General features: G+C 42.7%; 2 protein-coding genes and 1 pseudogene across 2 annotated transcripts; 2 read left to right on the top strand and 1 right to left on the bottom strand.

The window, feature by feature from the left end:
* The first annotated feature begins 2,793 nt into the window (after window positions 1–2,793).
* On the top strand, window positions 2,794–4,124 carry LOC125220893 (uncharacterized). Its single transcript, XM_048123026.1, has 2 exons — window positions 2,794–3,682; window positions 3,973–4,124. Exons 1-2 carry the CDS (start codon window positions 2,794–2,796, stop codon window positions 4,122–4,124), a joined length of 1,041 nt encoding a protein of 346 aa, XP_047978983.1.
* Window positions 4,125–9,493: 5,369 nt separating this feature from the next.
* Window positions 9,494–10,912, top strand: LOC148933618 (G-type lectin S-receptor-like serine/threonine-protein kinase LECRK3). Its single transcript, XM_089063275.1, has 2 exons — window positions 9,494–10,032; window positions 10,363–10,912. The coding sequence occupies exons 1-2, from the start codon at window positions 9,607–9,609 to the stop codon at window positions 10,714–10,716; spliced, it is 780 nt and encodes a 259-aa protein (XP_088919401.1). The 5' UTR covers window positions 9,494–9,606; the 3' UTR covers window positions 10,717–10,912.
* An 891-nt stretch (window positions 10,913–11,803) lies between these two features.
* Window positions 11,804–13,387, bottom strand: LOC148933619 (uncharacterized; annotated as a pseudogene).
* Between the last annotated feature and the right edge of the window lie 3,973 nt (window positions 13,388–17,360).

The raw sequence follows: 17,360 nt of genomic DNA on the forward strand, positions 1-17,360 counted from the left end.
TCGAGTAATGGGTTACAAATTGTATAACCCACTCACGAAGAAGGTGATCATAAGTCGCGATGTGATGTTTGAAGAAGATCAAACATGGAGCTGGGAGGATAAGAAAGCTGCAAGCTCGTCGGATATTGTACCTGATCAGCAAGAAGAAGCACGTGAAGTAGAAGAGCTAGATTCACCAACATCATCTCAAGGTCCAGTCGGAAGGCCAAGAAGAATGCGCAATCTGAATGATATATATGAAGCTACTGAAGAAGTTGATGGAGCTGGAGAGGAAAATGTGAATCTTATTTGTTTTTTTATGGATGCTGATCCAGTTGCTTATGCAGATGCTGCGCAAGATAGGAAATGGAAGATTGCAATGGACGAGGAAATCAATGCGATTGAGAAAAACGATACTTGGTCGTTGACGACATTGCCAGAAGGCCGAAAAGCAATTGGTGTGAAATGGGTGTTCAAAACAAAGAAAAATGCCAACGGTGAAGTGCAAAGGTACAAGGCGAGGTTGGTGGCGAAAGGATACAAGCAGAAGGCTGGAATTGATTATAGTGAAGTATTTGCTCCCGTTGCTCGTCTTGAGACGATCAGAATGTTTATCTCACTAGCCGCTCAACACAATTGGAAGATCTATCAGCTTGATGTGAAGTCTGCATTTCTAAATGGATTTCTTGAAGAAGAAATTTACGTGGAGCAACCTGAAGGTTATGTGAAACGAGGAGCCGAAAATAAAGTCTATAGATTGAAGAAAGCTTTGTACGGGCTCAAGCAAGCACCTCGCGCCTGGAATTCCAGAATCAATGAATATTTTCTGAGGAATGGTTTTGAGAAGTGCCCATATGAACATGCTCTATACTTGAAGAAAGATGCTAAAGGTAACATGTTGTTTGTTTGCCTATATGTTGATGATCTAGTTTTTACTGGAAATTGTGAAGCAATGTTTCATAAATTCAAGAAGAGCATGATCAAGGAGTTCGAGATGACGGACATTGGCTTGATGGCACATTTTCTGGGAACTGAGGTAGTGCAAAAGGAAGATGGGATATTTATCTCTCAAAGTTCATTTGCAAAACAAATCTTGGAGAAGTTCAAAATGGAGTCTTGCAATCCCGTTAATACTCCCGTGGAGATTGGTCAAGAATTGAGGAAGCATGATGGTGAAGCAGAGGTAGATCCAACTTACTTCAAAAGTCTGATTGGAAGTCTACGATATCTAACGTGCACTAGGCCCGATATTCTCTATGGAGTTGGACTAATTAGCAGGTACATGGAAACGCCGTCACAGTCTCATTTGAATGCAGCCAAGAGGATTTTGCGCTATATTAAAGGTACGCTGAATGAAGGTATACTTTATCCCTCTAATCAAGAAGTTAAGCTCATTGGTTATTCGGATAGCGATTGGGGAAGAGACATAGATGAAAGAAAGAGCACTACCGGCTACTGTTTTTATATTGGAGATGCCGTCTTTACCTGGTCATCAAAGAAGCAAGCTATAGTGACACTCTCAACATGTGAAGCCGAGTATGTTGCAGCAAGTTCAACGGTGTGCCATTGCATTTGGTTGAGAAATTTACTAAGTTTTCTGGGATTCGCGCAACAAGGCCCGACAGAAATATTTGTTGATAATAAGTCTGCAATAGCACTTGCGAAAAATCCGGTGTTCCACGAAAGAAGTAAGCATATTGATACTCGTTATCATTTTATTCGGGAGCACGTGAACCAAAATGATGTGGAGTGTACTGCAAGTCCCAAGATCAAATTGCAGACATATTTACGAAGCCACTAAAGCAGGATGTGTTTATAAGATTGAAATTTATGCTCGGCATGAAGACCTTGAAGAATTGAGCTTAAGGGAGGATGTTGAGTTATTAAACTCAATTACTTCAATATTAAGAAAAGGCTCGGTGGAAGTGATGAAGTAGGTGCATCACCTACTTATCATATGTGGATGAAATTTTGTTTTTTCATGGCTTAAGAGAAGGCCACAATCTCTCTACGTCACATGGCGGTGGGATGAGTGATCAATCTTTAATCTCTTCATGGCTAAGTAAATTGTCTCTTAGAATGATTATGAGGAGGTGACGTAGCATGTATGTGTATAATAGTTAGCCATACATAGTTGACTACTTTATTATCTTTCAAATCTATAAATAGGTAGTTGTAGTTCATTGTAAAATCAATCAAGTTAGAATTGTGAGTGAGAATTAGAGAGGAAAGAGCCGTAGCTCATAGAGAGAAAGAGAGAAGAAAGCTTTGTAGTGCTGAAGCATTTTTGTTTGTGTGTATTTTGTAATCCTTTTGTGAGAAGCCTATAAATACTTATCCTCCATATTTCATCTTTACTGAGTGTTCCTATATTTTGTGTGTCAAATATCCAACAAATATGGTATCTAGAGCCACTCGATCCTACCTATGGCGGCAACGTTGAACATGATTCAACCACAGATTCCTAAATTGAAGAAACACAATTATGGAAATTGGAGTATTCAGATGCGAGTCTTGTTGCAATCACAAGAGTTGTGGGATATTGTTTAAGACGGCTACACCGAACCTGCCTCCCAAGAAGCCGAAGATGCACTGACGAACAACTAGAAGAACGCCCTCAGAGATGCAAGGAAACGAGACAAGAAGGCATTATTCAATATCTATCAAGGTATTGATGAAACCACGTTTGAGAAAGTAAGTGCAGCCACCACGTCGAAACAAGCCTGGGAGATTCTGAAGAATGCTTTCACCGGTGTTGATAAGGCGATACGAGTTCGACTGCAGATCCTACGTGTGAGTTTGAAAGTTTTGGCCATGTCTGAAACGGAGAGCATTTCAGAATACTTCACAAGAACATTAGTTATTGTAAATCAAATGAAAAGGCAAGGGGAGAACATTGAAGATGTTCGTGTCATTGAGAAAATTCTTCGTTCCTTGATGTCGAAATTTGAGCACGTCGTTGCTGCTATCGAAGAATCAAAAGATCTCAACACCATGTCCATCGACCAGTTGCAGAGCAGCTTGGAAGTCCACGAGCAACGCATGAAGAAAAAGACCACTCCGTCACTTGAGCATATGCTACAAGCAAAGATGTCAATCGAAAAAGATAAGAAGTCTGAGCCTGGGACATCGCATGGTGGATACAACCGAGGCCGAGGCCGAGGTCGAGGCTATCGTGGCCGAGGAGGACGCAGACAGAATTACCAGTATGAAGGAGGACGTGGACAGAATTACTTAAATCAAGGAGGACGAGGCCAGAATTATCAATACGAGGGAGGACGTCAAAACTTCACTTATCGAGGCACAGGTAGAAATTCTTATGGACAACGAGGACGAGGAAGAGGACAATACAGAGGCGGTTATTCTCAAACCTACAGTCGACAAGGGTTTGATAAAGCAAATATCGAGTGCTATACTTTTCACGAATTCGGGCATTACAGTAATGAGTGTCCAATAGCCGAAAATACCAGGACCAATCAACAAGTCAATTATGCCGATGGTGGAGATGATAGTGAGCAGGTAACTTCAACCTCTCTTTTTATTCACAAAGGACTTGAAGGTGATCAGTGTAGCACGTGGTACTTGGATACTGGAGCGAGTAACCACATGTGCGGGAACAAGGAACTCTTCGTGGAGCTAAAGGAGACATCCTATGGGGACGTGACCTTTGGAGATTCCTCAAAAGTTGCGGTGCAAGGAAAAGGTAATATCTTTTGTTTGTGTGTATTTTGTAATCCTTTTGTGAGAAGCCTATAAATACTTATCCTCCATATTTCATCTTTACTGAGTGTTCCTATATTTTGTGTGTCAAATATCCAATAATTTGCGCCAGCGAAAATGGGTCACTGCCACAATACAATGAGTACTCCTTGGAGATGATAAACGACACCGATTGGCCTAAGAGTGACTACCAACTAATCAGTCCGCGCACCGAAGAGGAGTGCCAAACCTCTTGCCTCAATGATTGCTTCTGCGGTGCTTCCATACACAGAGATAACAGCTGCTGGAAGAAGAAGCTGCCCCTCTCCAATGGCAGGGTCGACACCAGTCTCGGTGCCAAGGCGTTTCTCAAGCTGGGGAAGAAGAGAGATATTATTACTCCTGTTGAGAAAACCGGGCAAATTTTCTCTCAAATAGTGAAATGAACCGATTCAGTAATTTTAGAGTTAACCCAATGGGGTCTACCTCAATAAAATTACTTCCCCAAATAAATTCTCTGGAAAGACTGGTGGGGACACTGTCCTCTCTTAATTACCAGACTCCAAACAAAATTTATCAGTCGGTGTACAAAACACTACTACAATACCCGCAAATAATATTGAATACAATATCACAGCAGAAAAGCAAACCCAGAAATAAATGCAGAACAAAATAAATAATAAAGAAAGAACACACCCGAAACTTTGATAACGGAGTTCGGCCAAATTGCCTACGTCTCCGAGCACCCTCTGCAGAGCCCACTTATATTTAAATGGAGAAGAGAATACAAATTTGAGGTGTATTACAAATGAGGGAGGAGTGCTCCTTTTATAGGCAGCTACTCCCCCCAGCTTCTAACTCCCCTTCGATGTGGGATGAAATTTTTTGACAAAAAGTCAAATATTGTAGGCCAATATTTAACAAATCTCCACCTTGGCAAAATTTCAAATCCCACTGGACACAAATCTTCTCCATCCAAACAAACCGACTCGCGGTGCTTTCATATTGGCGCAGTCAAGCGCCAGCTCCAAATCGCAGAATATTAACCAAGTCCAAACAATGTTCAAACTTGGCTCTCGTCACCACCTTGGTCAACATATCTGCAGGATTCTCCAAAGTTGGAACCTTTCTGATGACAATTTCCTCTTCTTCGAGAATTTCCCGCACAAAATGATAACGAACATCAATATGCTTCGTCCTTGCATGAAAGACCTGATTCTTTGCTAAATGGATAGCACTCTGGCTGTCAGAATATACTTCAAGTTGTTTCTGACCAACACCCAATTCTTTCAGCAACCCATGAAGCCAAATTGCCTCCTTCACAGCTTCAGTAATGGCCATGTACTCTGCCTCTGTCTACGTAGACAAAGCTACCGTTGACTGCAAGGTAGACTTCCAACTAACTAGCGCACTCGCTAAAGTGAACAAAAAGCCAGTAGTAGATCTTCGCTTATCCAAATCACCAGCATAGTCGGAATCACAATATCCGACTGCAAAATGACCAAGTGATTTATCCTGCTCAAACAACAAACCAATATCTACAGTATCTTTGATATACCGCAGAATCCATTTCCCAGCTTGCCAATGACCCTTGCCTGGATCATGCATGTATCTGCTCACAATACCAACGGCCTGTGAAATGTCGGGTCTTGTACACACCATTGCATACATCAAGCTTCCAACTGCGTTAGCATAGGGAACTTTCGCCATATATTCTCGCTCATCATCCGTATTTGGAGATAACTGAGAACTAAGTTTCAAATGAGGAGCAAGTGGGGTACTTACAGCTTTGGAATCATCGTTTATACCAAAACGCTGAAGTACTTTGGTCAAATACTGCTTCTGTGTCAGCCAAAGCTTGCCTCCCTCTCTATCCCTTGTAATCTCCATGCCGAGAATCTTCTTGGCTTCCCCCAAATCCTTCATCTCGAACTCCTTACTCAACTGAGCCTTCAATCTGTCAATTTCAACTTGGCTCTTTGATGCTATTAGCATATCATCAACGTATAAGAGTAGGTAGATGTAGGACCCATTTTGAAGTCTGCGCAAATACACACAGTGGTCGTATTTGCTTCTTGTGTACATCTGATCCTTCATAAATTTATCAAACCATTTGTACCACTGTCTTGAAGACTTCTTCAATCCGTACAACGATTTGTTCAACTTGCAAACCCAGTTTTCTTTACCAGCAACCTTGAATCCCTCTGGTTGGGTCATATAGATTTCCTCTTTCAAATTACCGTGTAAAAACGCGGTCTTCACATCAAGTTGAGCTAGCTCCAAATTCAACTGCGCTACCAAAGCCAACAAAATTCTAATGGAGGAATGTTTAACAACAGGTGAAAATACCTCATTGTAATCAATTCCCTCCTTCTGGGCGTAGCCTTTAGCTACCAATCTTGCTTTGTAGCGAACATCATCTTTGTGAGGAAATCCCTCTTTCTTTGCAAAAACCCATTTGCATCCAATTGCCTTCTTGCCTTTCGGCAACGGCATCAGCTTCCACGTCTTGTTCTTCTGAAGAGATTGCATCTCTTCTTCCAAAGCACCTTTCCAACCATCGCTTTTTTCGAAAAGGTACCTGGAACATCATCAACAACTGGAAGCGCATATGCTACCATATCCGCAAAACGAGCAGGTCTCTTATTTTCCCGCCTCGTTCGCCTGACTGCAATTGGCTCTGATTGCTGCGAAGGTTCTTGGGATGGAACCTCTTCATCATCTGACTCTTCTTCTTCCGTAGGAGAGTCATTTGTGGTGTTCGTAGTCGGGATCACAACTGCATCTTCGAACTCCACCTGCTTGGGTGTATACTCCACCTGCTGCGAAGTATCACTACTATTTGGATTTACCTTATTCAACATGGAAGATTCATCAAAGGTAACATCCCTACTTACAATCGTCTTCTTAGACTCCAAACACTATAACCGATATCCTTTAACACCAACACTGAAACCCATAAACAAAGCCTTCTTTGCACGTGGATCCAATTTTGATTCAGTGACATGATAATATGCAACAGAACCAAAAATACGCAAAGAATCATAATCTGTTGCAGGTTTACCGGACCATACCTCTAAAGGAGTCTTGCCATCAATGGCAGAACATGGCAAACGATTGACAATGTGTTGAGCGTATGTGATGGCCTCAGCCCAAAATTTCCTGTCTAGCCCAGTATTAGACAGCATACAACGAACTTTCTCCACTAGTGTTCGATTCATACGCTCTGACACTCCATTCTGCTGTGGTGTATTTCTCACTGTGAAGTGCCGAACTATGCCACACTCCTGGCATACATCTTGGAAAGGATCACTCTTGTATTCTCCACCGTTGTCTGATCGGAGAACCTTGATCTTCCTCCCCATCTGATTTTCAACTTGAGCTTTCCATTTTAGAAAAATCCCAAGGACTTCATCTTTGCTCTTCATAGTGTACACCCAAACTCTTCTGGAAAAATCATCAACAAAAGTGACAAAATAGTGTCTACCTCCAAGTGACGGAGTCTTGGCAGGTCCCCACACATCAGAGTGCACGTAATCCAGAATTCCCTTTGTATTATGGATTGCAGTGCCAAATTTCACTCTTCGTTGTGTTCCCAGAACACAATGCTCGCAAAACTCTAATTTGCAAGACTTCGTACCTTTCAACAATTCTTGCTTGGCGAGAATGTGCAATGATCTCTCACCAGCATGTCCCAATCGCAAATGCCAAAGCTTCGTCGCCTCTGCATCCTTCTTGTTACTCGAAGTTGCAGTTGCTACTGTCCCAACAACTGTACTACCTTGGTAGTAATACAAATTGTTCTTCCTCACGCCTTTCAACATCACCAATGCTCCTGAAGTTGCTTTAAGAATTCCATCTCGCATCATCACAACTAGGCCTTTAGATTCTAAGGCCCCCAAAGAGATGAGATTCTTCTTCAACTGGGGCACGTACCGCACATCCTTCAAAATCTGGTGGATCCATCCTGATTTTGCAGCTTGATTGAGCCTATCCCGACTGTCTTACATGGACTGTCATTTCCCATGTAAACAAGTCCGCCATTGAGTTCTTCGAAATCAAAGAACCACTCCCTGATGGGACACATATGATAGGTGCAACCTGAATCCAATATCCACTCGTCTGGATGCGATGTTGTAGGTGAAATGGTCAAAGAACAATCCGACTCCGCATCATTTTTGCATTCAGCAATATTTGCATCCTGCGAAGCCTTTTCTTTCTTCTTCAACTTTGGGCAGTCTTTCTTCCAATGTCCTTTCTCATAACAGAAAGCACACTCATCTTTGGCAGCTCGTCTTTTCGATTTGGACCTTCCTCTTCTCTCCTTTGATCGGCCTTGTTGACGACCCCTTGCCACTAATGCTTCATCTGTAACTGCTTTGCCTTTCATTTTATCTGCCTTTCGCAATTCATGACTATACAAAGCAGAACATACAGTATCCAAAGACACATTCTCTTTACCATGGAGCAATGTGGTCTCCAGATGTTCAAATTCATCAGGAAGAGACGACAACAACATTAATGCCAGATCCTCATCCTCAAATTTCACATCTAAATTTAGCAGGTCTGCTACTAACTGATTAAACAAAGTAATGTGTTCATTCATAGTGGTACCTGACCGGTATTCAAATCGGAACAACCTTTTCTTCATAAGGAGCTTATTCTGACCACTCTTCTTCAAAAATTTGTCCTCCAGTGTCTTCCACAATCTATGTGCAGAACTCTCATTCTTGACAGCATACTTCTGCTCCCTAGACAGACACGACCGTATTGTTCCACAAGCTAACCGATTTATGGTACTCCAATCTTTATCATCTATATCTTCTGGTTTCTTTTCTTCAATGGCAATGTCAAGACCCTGCTGGAAAAGAGAGTCTAGAACCTCCTCCTGCCACATACCAAAATGGCCAGTACCGTCAAATATCTCCACCGTCAATTTCATATTTGACAGTGGAAGCCTCGACCATGATGACGAACTAGCCTTGACTTCTTGATCATTACCCGCCATTACAGACTCAAAATAAAGTATTCAATATTACAAACAAATAGAACCAAGGACGAACCTTGGCTCTGATACCACTTGTTGAGAAAACCGGGCAAATTTTCTCTCAAATAGTGAAATGAACCGATTCAGTAATTTTAGAGTTAACCCAATGGGGTCTACCTTGATAAAATTACTTACCCAAATAAATTCTCTGGAAAGACTGGTGGGGACACTGTCCTCTCTTAATTACTAGACTCCAAACAGAATTTATCAGTCGGTGTACAAAACACTACTACAATACCCGCAAATAATATTGAATACAATATCACAGCAGAAAAGCAAACCCAGAAATAAATGCGGAAAAAAATAAATAATAAAGAAAGAACACACCCGAAACTTTGATAACGGAGTTCGGCCAAATTGCCTACGTCTCCGAGCACCCTCTGCAGAGCCCACTTATATTTAAATGGAGAAGAGAATACAAATTTGAGGTGTATTACAAATGAGGGAGGAGTGCTCCTTTTATAGGCAGCTACTCCCCCCAGCTTCTAACTCCCCTTCGATGTGGGATGAAAATTTTTGACAAAAAGTCAAATATTGTAGGCCAATATTTAACAACTCCTTCACTCAATCCGAGATCAAGAAGAGACAGGCAAACGGTGGTTGTTGTGTTATCAGTCCTCTTCGGTAGATCAGCATTCATCAATTTCTTATTTATTACAGCAGCTTGCCTCCCTTTTTTCCTCTTCAAAAACAAAAAACCCCTCAATCCTGTCCGAGACCCTTCGTCGTCTTCGAACCTGCGCTGCTTCACTTACAAACAGCTCGAGCTGGCCACAGATGGGTTCAAAGAAGAGCTAGGAAGGGGCTCTTTTGGAATTGTCTGCAAAGGGGAGATTCCAATTGGTTCCCAAACAATTGTTGCTGTGAAGAAGCTGGACAGAATGTTTCAAGATTCCGAGAAAGAGTTCAAGACAGAAGTGAACGTGATAGGCCGGACTCACCACAAGAATCTTGTGAGCATGGTCGGGTTCTGCGAGGAGGGGCCTCACCGTTTGCTTGTATACGAGTACATGAGCAATGGGACACTAGCGGACTTTCTGTTCGGCCATCTGCGGCCGAGCTGGAGCCTACGGGCTCAGATCGCAGTGGGGATCGCAAAGGGGCTAGCGTACTTGAACGAGGAGTGCAGCACCCAGATCATCCACTGCGATATAAAGCCTCATAACATACTTCTTGATGAGTGCAACATTGCTAGGATTTCGGATTTCGGGTTGGCTAAGCTTTTGACGATGGATCAGAGCAAGACGCTGACGGGTATCCGGGGCACCAAGGGCTATGTTGCTCCTGAATGGTTCAGGAACACACAAGTAAGAAGAATTTTTCTATGAATCATTTTTAATAATAGAAACTTTTAGGATAACACGTGTTTTAATGTAATATTGGTAAAGTAGGATTAAGTATGAAAGAGAAAGATAAAAGCAATTGAAACAATACCTATGTGACCCATTTTATACATAGTAATATGTGACAAAAAAGTGTTCAAAATATAGAAAGTGAACTAAATTTGTGAGACATATTAAAATGGCAAAATGAGATTGTTTTTCAAGGACAACGTGTATTAGACAATTATAAGAATTTTTTGTTTTGGTGGAGGCTTAAACCCTTCTTCCTTAAGCTAATTCGGTCCATTATTGTAGGTATCTGTGAAGGTTGATGTTTACAGCTTTGGAGTGGTGCTACTAGAGATCATATCATGCAGGAGAGCCATCCGGGACGACCTAGAGTTTGGAGACGGCGAGAATCCAATCCTAACAGATTGGGCTTGGGACTGCTTTGCAGATAGAAGATTGGATGCATTGGTGAAGAACGATGAGGAGGCCTTAAGCAATGTGGAAGTGTTGGAAAGATTCGTCATGGTTGGACTTTGGTGCATTCAAGAAGATGTATCTCTTAGGCCAACCATGAAGAAAGCCTGTCTAATGCTCGAAGGAGAAGTTGAAGTTCCTGACCCAATGAATCCATTCGCTTTCACCTCGGTCACGGTTGCTTGACATCAATAACCACAAGTACTAAAAGTGCACTATTCATTAGTTTCTTACTCCACTACTTTCTTTCTTAGAGTTGCACCTAGTTGGATTCCAAACTGAAGTATATATATTCTGTATTCACCATATCCAGCTATCCTTAAACACGCACATTGATGTTTGTTTTTATTTATAGACTAAAGTCCCTTTTTGGTCCATAACATATGACGATTTTTTTTTTATTTTGGTCCAGAACATTATCTTTTGAATTATTTGGTCTGTCACAAATAAAAATGGGTCACATTTTATATCAATTTTGACCGGATTAAGAGTTTTAAAAATTAGATGAGATTCCTTTCCTTTTATCCGGTTTCTAGTCGAGCAAATAATCAACATGAATCACGTCTTTGTCTTCTTCTTGAGGAAGATATCAAAAACTCATCAATCCGGATAAGCACCTAGCATGAACATGAGGGCATATGTATATAGATAAGCACAATCTGCATTTAATTGGAAAAAAAAGGAGAAAAAACAGTTTCTGAGGAGAATTGAGAGAGAGGATTTGGGCGGTTGCTTTTGTGGAACAAAAAGGAGAAAAGAGAGAGAGAATGGGGAGCACAATCTGGACAGGAAAATTGAGAGAGGAATAGAGACAATCTAGAGAGGAAATGTGTTAAGGACCTAAATCCCTAACGATCCGATAAAACGGAAAATAACAAGATAAAGATAATCCGGCGGCCGTGAGGGTCGGCGGAGATAAGGATCTAGGTGGCTGTGCGCGGGTCCAACCCGTCGGGCAACTGCTACAGATCAGATATACATTCCGGCTGTGAGCGGTGACCTTCCGTCGGGCAGCAGGTAGCATAGGAAATTATGGATTCAAAGCATTTCGCAAGGCATTTGGCCAAAATAATATATTCATTGATTCATTGATTGGATGATTAAATATGATAACAAGCTCTCCTATTTATAATACTAGAATACTACCCTAACTTATTGAACAAGAAATAAATATCTAAACAAATATGGAAAAGATATGGTAAATCAAAATATTGGATATCCTATATGATATAGGATCGTATCAACTCCCCCACAGTTAAAATCCACCTTGTCCTCAAGGTGTAAACCACGAAGCAACGTAGAGAGTCGAAAGCAAAAGACTTGGCGAGGCATCTCCTCCCGGATCAAACACACACCCAATGTGGTCGGTGAAATTCCATACTAAAACGAAAAGCTTTTCCACACCTCGAAGAATGCCCAAACATAAAGTTTCATTGCACGGAGGGATCAACCTAGCATCGGTGTCGAGCGATGTCTTTCGATGATTCATAATTGTAACATCACTGACATTCAAATCCACATAGACACAAGCAAGTGCATGCGAACCGGAGTGAGCATCCTCTGTCTTACCCAATTCTTCCGCTTTTAATTTAAGCTCATCCTCAAACAACCTTCGCTTCTCCTCCATTTCCTCTTGATTGTCCTTTTTTTTTCATATCAAATCCAGCCTGGATGTCATTTACAAGACTCTGATTCTCCATGCCCTCTCTCTTGCTCGGCATCTCAGTCAACACACTGAAATCTTTTTCTTTCGGCTCTAAACTAGATCGAAAGTCTTTGGCTTTATTTTCATTCTCCAGCAAAGTCGCTATATCATCTTTCATCTCCAACTCCTTATGTGTAGGAACATTATGATCATCAATCTTCTCATCATATGTCCCGACGAGCACTTGCAGCGGCGTATTGTCGGTCTTGACGATCTCTTCCAGGGACTCGACATTTGGTACAACAACATCAAGATTAGCACCCCCATTGTGAGCGGCATTGTTGGGAACATCCTCAACTAGATTTTCGTCATCAATATTCTCTTCAATTATGCAATTCAATCGGGCGAGGAGGGCAGCTTGTTCCAACCTATAAATACGCAATTTCTCATTGTAATCACTTACGGCAGCTAGTTGGGTCGGGCAAGGCGAACGAACCTTGAGATTGAGACTATTGGGAAGACCACGCTGCTTCTCCGAATCAATAAACTTGTTGGACTGTTGAGGCGGGTGCGTGAAACCAGACCGTGGCGGGGCAACGACAGGCAACGGAGCTGTGCAGTGACTCAGCGGTGGGTCAGACTGCGTAGGCTGCAAGGTGTGCGGGCAGCGATAATCGGGCGGATCCCAACGACTAGGCGGAACCAGTGGTGGCTGATCATAATCCGAATATCCTCGCGATGCACGGCGAGGCGGTGGTTCCCAACAAGAGGGTTGCCGCGACTGTGGTGGGTCGTAACAAGTGGCTTGCCGATTAAACTGCTGATCATACCCGCCTATTTGGTGACGATGTAGTTGATATCCTGGTGGGTCCCAACATGAACCCCAACGATTTCTCCCCTCGCGACGATATCGATCTCTTTGCGGGCTAAAATTAGGGTTTCTGAGGCGAGACCCCCTCTCCCAATTACATCTCCATCGTGCCTCGTCACCATCAGAATCGTCGTCGTCGTCATACCCTGTTCACTGATCATGCTTGTGGTTGGGGTTTGGTTCAAGATTATCGAACCGGCGATCCGTTTCATCCCTCCAAGAATCAAATTTATCTAATCTATCCAACAATTGATCCAGTTTTCTGCTAATGGAGTCGTCGTTGTTGCGGCGGGCGGAGCCATTCGGAAAAGTGTCCGGGCGGTGGCTCCCCCAAGTTCCATTCCCGTTATTATGAAAGCGGGATATGAGTAAACTGATGAAAGCACCAGTTATTAAGGACCTAAATCCCTAACGATCCGATAAAATGGAAAATAACAAGATAAAGATAATCCGGCGCCCGTGAGGGTCGGCGGAGATAAGGATCTGGGCGGCTGTGCGCGGGTTCCAACCCGTCGGGCAACTGCTACAGATCAGATATACGTTCCGGCTATGCGCGATGACCTTCCGTCAGGCAGCAGGTAGCGTAGGTGATAAGGCTAATTTCATGCATCAGTTATGTGGTGAGAAAACACTTTATTTCGCTGGGTCTAACGCAGTTTTTAAGCCAGTGTGTGTGAAGGAGACGCTAAATCCAAGAAGAGCTGGAGACAATGGACTAGCAAAGGAAAATGAAGGAAAGTGAGCAGAACTGATGGGAAAAGAATGGCTAGAAGAAGGAAGTCAATAGCTGAGGGCAACAAAGACTATTCATACCTCGCTGGACCCACTTCAACGCCTATAAATAAAGGAGCATGCAGCACACGCCAGATATATGATTTTTGCTCTTAGCTCACACACTCATACACACACTTGGTAAATGGGAATTCTGGGATAGTTTAGGGTTTCTAAGGGGTTCATCTTCGGTGAAAGTCAGTGGTAACACCGTCCTCTCGGAGGGCGAAGAAACAATCTGCTTTTAATTCAGTTTTTCGCACTTTTGTTCCGTCGAACTTCATTGTTTTGGAAGTCGATTTGGTTGTTGCTACTTATCGGTAATCTCTGCATTTAGTTTTTGTCATGTTGGTGTTATCTTGTGTTGATTTATGATTCTTGGTTTTCGTTTGAAGTTTTATTTCGGCAGTTGAATATTAATCTCTGTTTTGGATAATTATGTGTTTGATCTGGGGAAGAGGTTGTGGATCTGAATTGTTGTTGTTGATCGGTGGTTGTTTGTTGAATCTAAAGCGATGGATATACTTTTGGTCGGAGTTTGTGAGAGATGCTTAGATCCGGAGTGGATTTAGCATCCGAGGTTGGATCTGAACATGGGGATCAAGTTGTGCATGGATTTCGAACTCTTTTGCTCTCTTTTCAATTTACTCCGTCTAGTAGCCGTAGATCTGCTTAGTTTTTAGTTGTTCTTCGTTAAATTGCTTTAAATCCAGTCTGCTTCGTTTCGGATTCACGTTCCATCTCTGTTTTTACTGTTGTTTTATGCAAATCGATTGGAGAAGATTATGTCGCTGTTAGTTAGAACTTTAGTTAGTTGTTTTCCAGCTTTTCGTCCGTACTTTACCTTTTCAGCAAATGGTCCCCACCGTCAGTTTATTTCCCAGGTCTAGGTAATTTAGAAATAGTTTCTTAGATCTAATGAATGTCTCGTTTCCAATTTACATGCATGATTTCTGTTTTGCCTAAATCTAGCTGTTAGCGTAGCAGATTTCACTCAAGTTAGTTTAATTTCCTCAATCCAAAAATGCGTGGCAGCAGCCTACCCAAAAATAGTCCTGAATCCTTGAGCATTCTTTATTACGCATTCATCTCTATGGGATCGATCCCTACTTCCCTGTGCTAATTTTAGTATAAGTGGTTGAGGGTTTTTGAAGCAATATTCTGTGTGTCCGACGACCGAGATTTTCCAACGATCCGTGAGTTCTTAGACCTTGTGATCTAGTGGATTCGCTGGACCTAAGAGACTTGTTATTCCCTTCTGTGCACACAGTACTTAGCAAAATAAATATGCGAAAGCTTCAAATGGCGCCGTTGCCGGGGATGGATGGCGTTAATTGTTTATGCGTTTGAGGATTTGGTGTAAATAGTTTAATTTCTGTTATTTTGTTTTCTTGACAGTTTATGAACACGGGCTTCTATTCTGGAAGTTGGGCTAGTTCATCTGGATCAGGAAACGCACGATACAAGTGGCAAGTCAAGGAGTGTACGTCCACCGTCACTACCAGATCAGGGTTAAGGACAGTAGACTCGTTTCCGTTCGAATCAAAAAGTGAGAAGGAGTGGGACTCGTCAGGAGAAGAGGACCCGAAGTCGTCCACAGAAACAGAGCATTCCGAGACTGAGGAAGAGGAAGACGTGAATATGGCACATTTAGTGGATCCCGATCCGGAGGTCTATCGATATTAAGACAAATGTGCTCGGGGTTTTGCCCACATTCTCTGGACGAAGGAACGAATGTTCTTACGAATTCTTAAACGAGTTTAGTAAGCTTTGCAGCATTCAAAAGAGGCCCAACGAGGCGACTGAGGAGGACTACCGCTTGCGTGCAGTCCCGTTTGCCCTCAAGGGGGAGGCTAATACTTGGCTGTTGAGGCTCCCACCAGACTCGATCAACACATGGAAGGACTTCAAGCTGGAAGTTGGAACCAAGGGAGACAAAAGGAGGCCCCATGGAGGACTCACCCCAATTTTAGATGGACTGACAATGATCAAAGTCAGCCACCCCCACTGCAGCTCACAAATTATGCACACCCTCCAGAGAGGCAGTCCAACTGGTCAGGGAAAAATCAAGAGGGACAACTGCAACTGGGGTACAGGAATCAAGATCATACTAATTGGGGAAACAGGAATCAGAACAATCCAGGGAACTCCTATGTGCCACCTCACCAGATGAATAACCAAGGGAACTATCAGAATTCCCAACCACATACCCAAGGGAATCAAGGGTCTAGCAACCAGTACAATACCCACCAAGGAAATCAGGGGAACTATCAACAACCCCAAGGACAACACCAAGGTCAAGGATCAAATTTTAGTCAATTCAACTCCAGGCCACAAAGGAGTCTGGATGACATGGTCCACAACCTAGTGAGTTCATAGCAGTTCATACAGAATAACTAGCATTCCAATAACAACGTGGTGCACAAATTGCAAGATGCTCAGTCGGAACACAAAGCTGCCATGGACATGATGGCAAAACAGCTGTACCAGATCGCGGTTTCTTTGAACGAGATGCGGGGAAATGAAGGAAAACTTCCTGCCACGGTCAAGCCACCTGACCGGGCAAACATTAGTCACATCACCTTGAGATCCGGAAGGGGTTATGAAGGGCCGACATTGGAGATCGACGAGGAAGTACCCGCACAAGCAAGTAAGGGGAAGGAGAGTCAGGTGTTTCAAGGAGATAGCCCTAGACCCAGAGAAGTTCCTGTTCAGGATGACCTCCAGAAAGGAGATTTAGGGGGAAGTAAAGAAGATCCAGAGCCTGAGTTAGTAAGTAAAGAAGGAAGTAGGGAAGCTGGCGAACCCCCAGCTGGGAGTTCCACAAATGCGATTAAGCGGGCGAAGCCGTTTCCATACCGAGGGGAAGCAAAGAAAAAGAAGGATGATACAGAGGACCTCATGGAGATTTTTAGCAAGCTGGAAATCAACTTGCCCTTCTTGCAAGCCCTGAAGATGCCCGCCTTTAGCAAGTTCATCAAGGAATTCATAGCAGGGAAGACCAAGCCGGACGGGAAGATTGTGATCGGGGAGAACGTGTCTGCTGTGATACAAAAGAGAAGGATGTCTTCGAAATGCACAGACCCAGGTATGTTCACATTACCCATTTCTCTAGGAGATATCAAAGTTGAGCATGTTATGTGTGATCTAGGGGCGTCTATAAATGTTTTACCGCTTTCAATCTACAAGAAACTGACAGGGGTTAGGATGGTCGCCACTAAGGTGGTAATCCAGTTAGCGGATAGAACTTGCATCTGTCCTGAAGGTGTGTTAGAAAATGTCATAGTCAAGGTGCATGATTTTCTATATCCTGCTGATTTCTATGTTATCAAAATGAATGATAATGAGTCTGCTGAGTCTAGTGGCGTGCTTTTAGGGAGACCATTTTTGCGCACTGCTAAGACCATTATCAATGTCTTCGATGGAACAATTTGCTTGGATTATAATGGGGAAAAATATACTTTTAGCATAGATGAGGGAATGAAAAGACCATTGGATGTTGAGAATTTGTATGCTATAGATGTTATTAACCCCTTGGTCCAA

Source organism: Salvia hispanica, chromosome 1 (genome assembly GCF_029641045.1).
Source record: "Salvia hispanica isolate PSC_SH4W2 chromosome 1, Shi_PSC_v1, whole genome shotgun sequence".
Taxonomy (NCBI): domain Eukaryota; kingdom Viridiplantae; phylum Streptophyta; class Magnoliopsida; order Lamiales; family Lamiaceae; genus Salvia; species Salvia hispanica.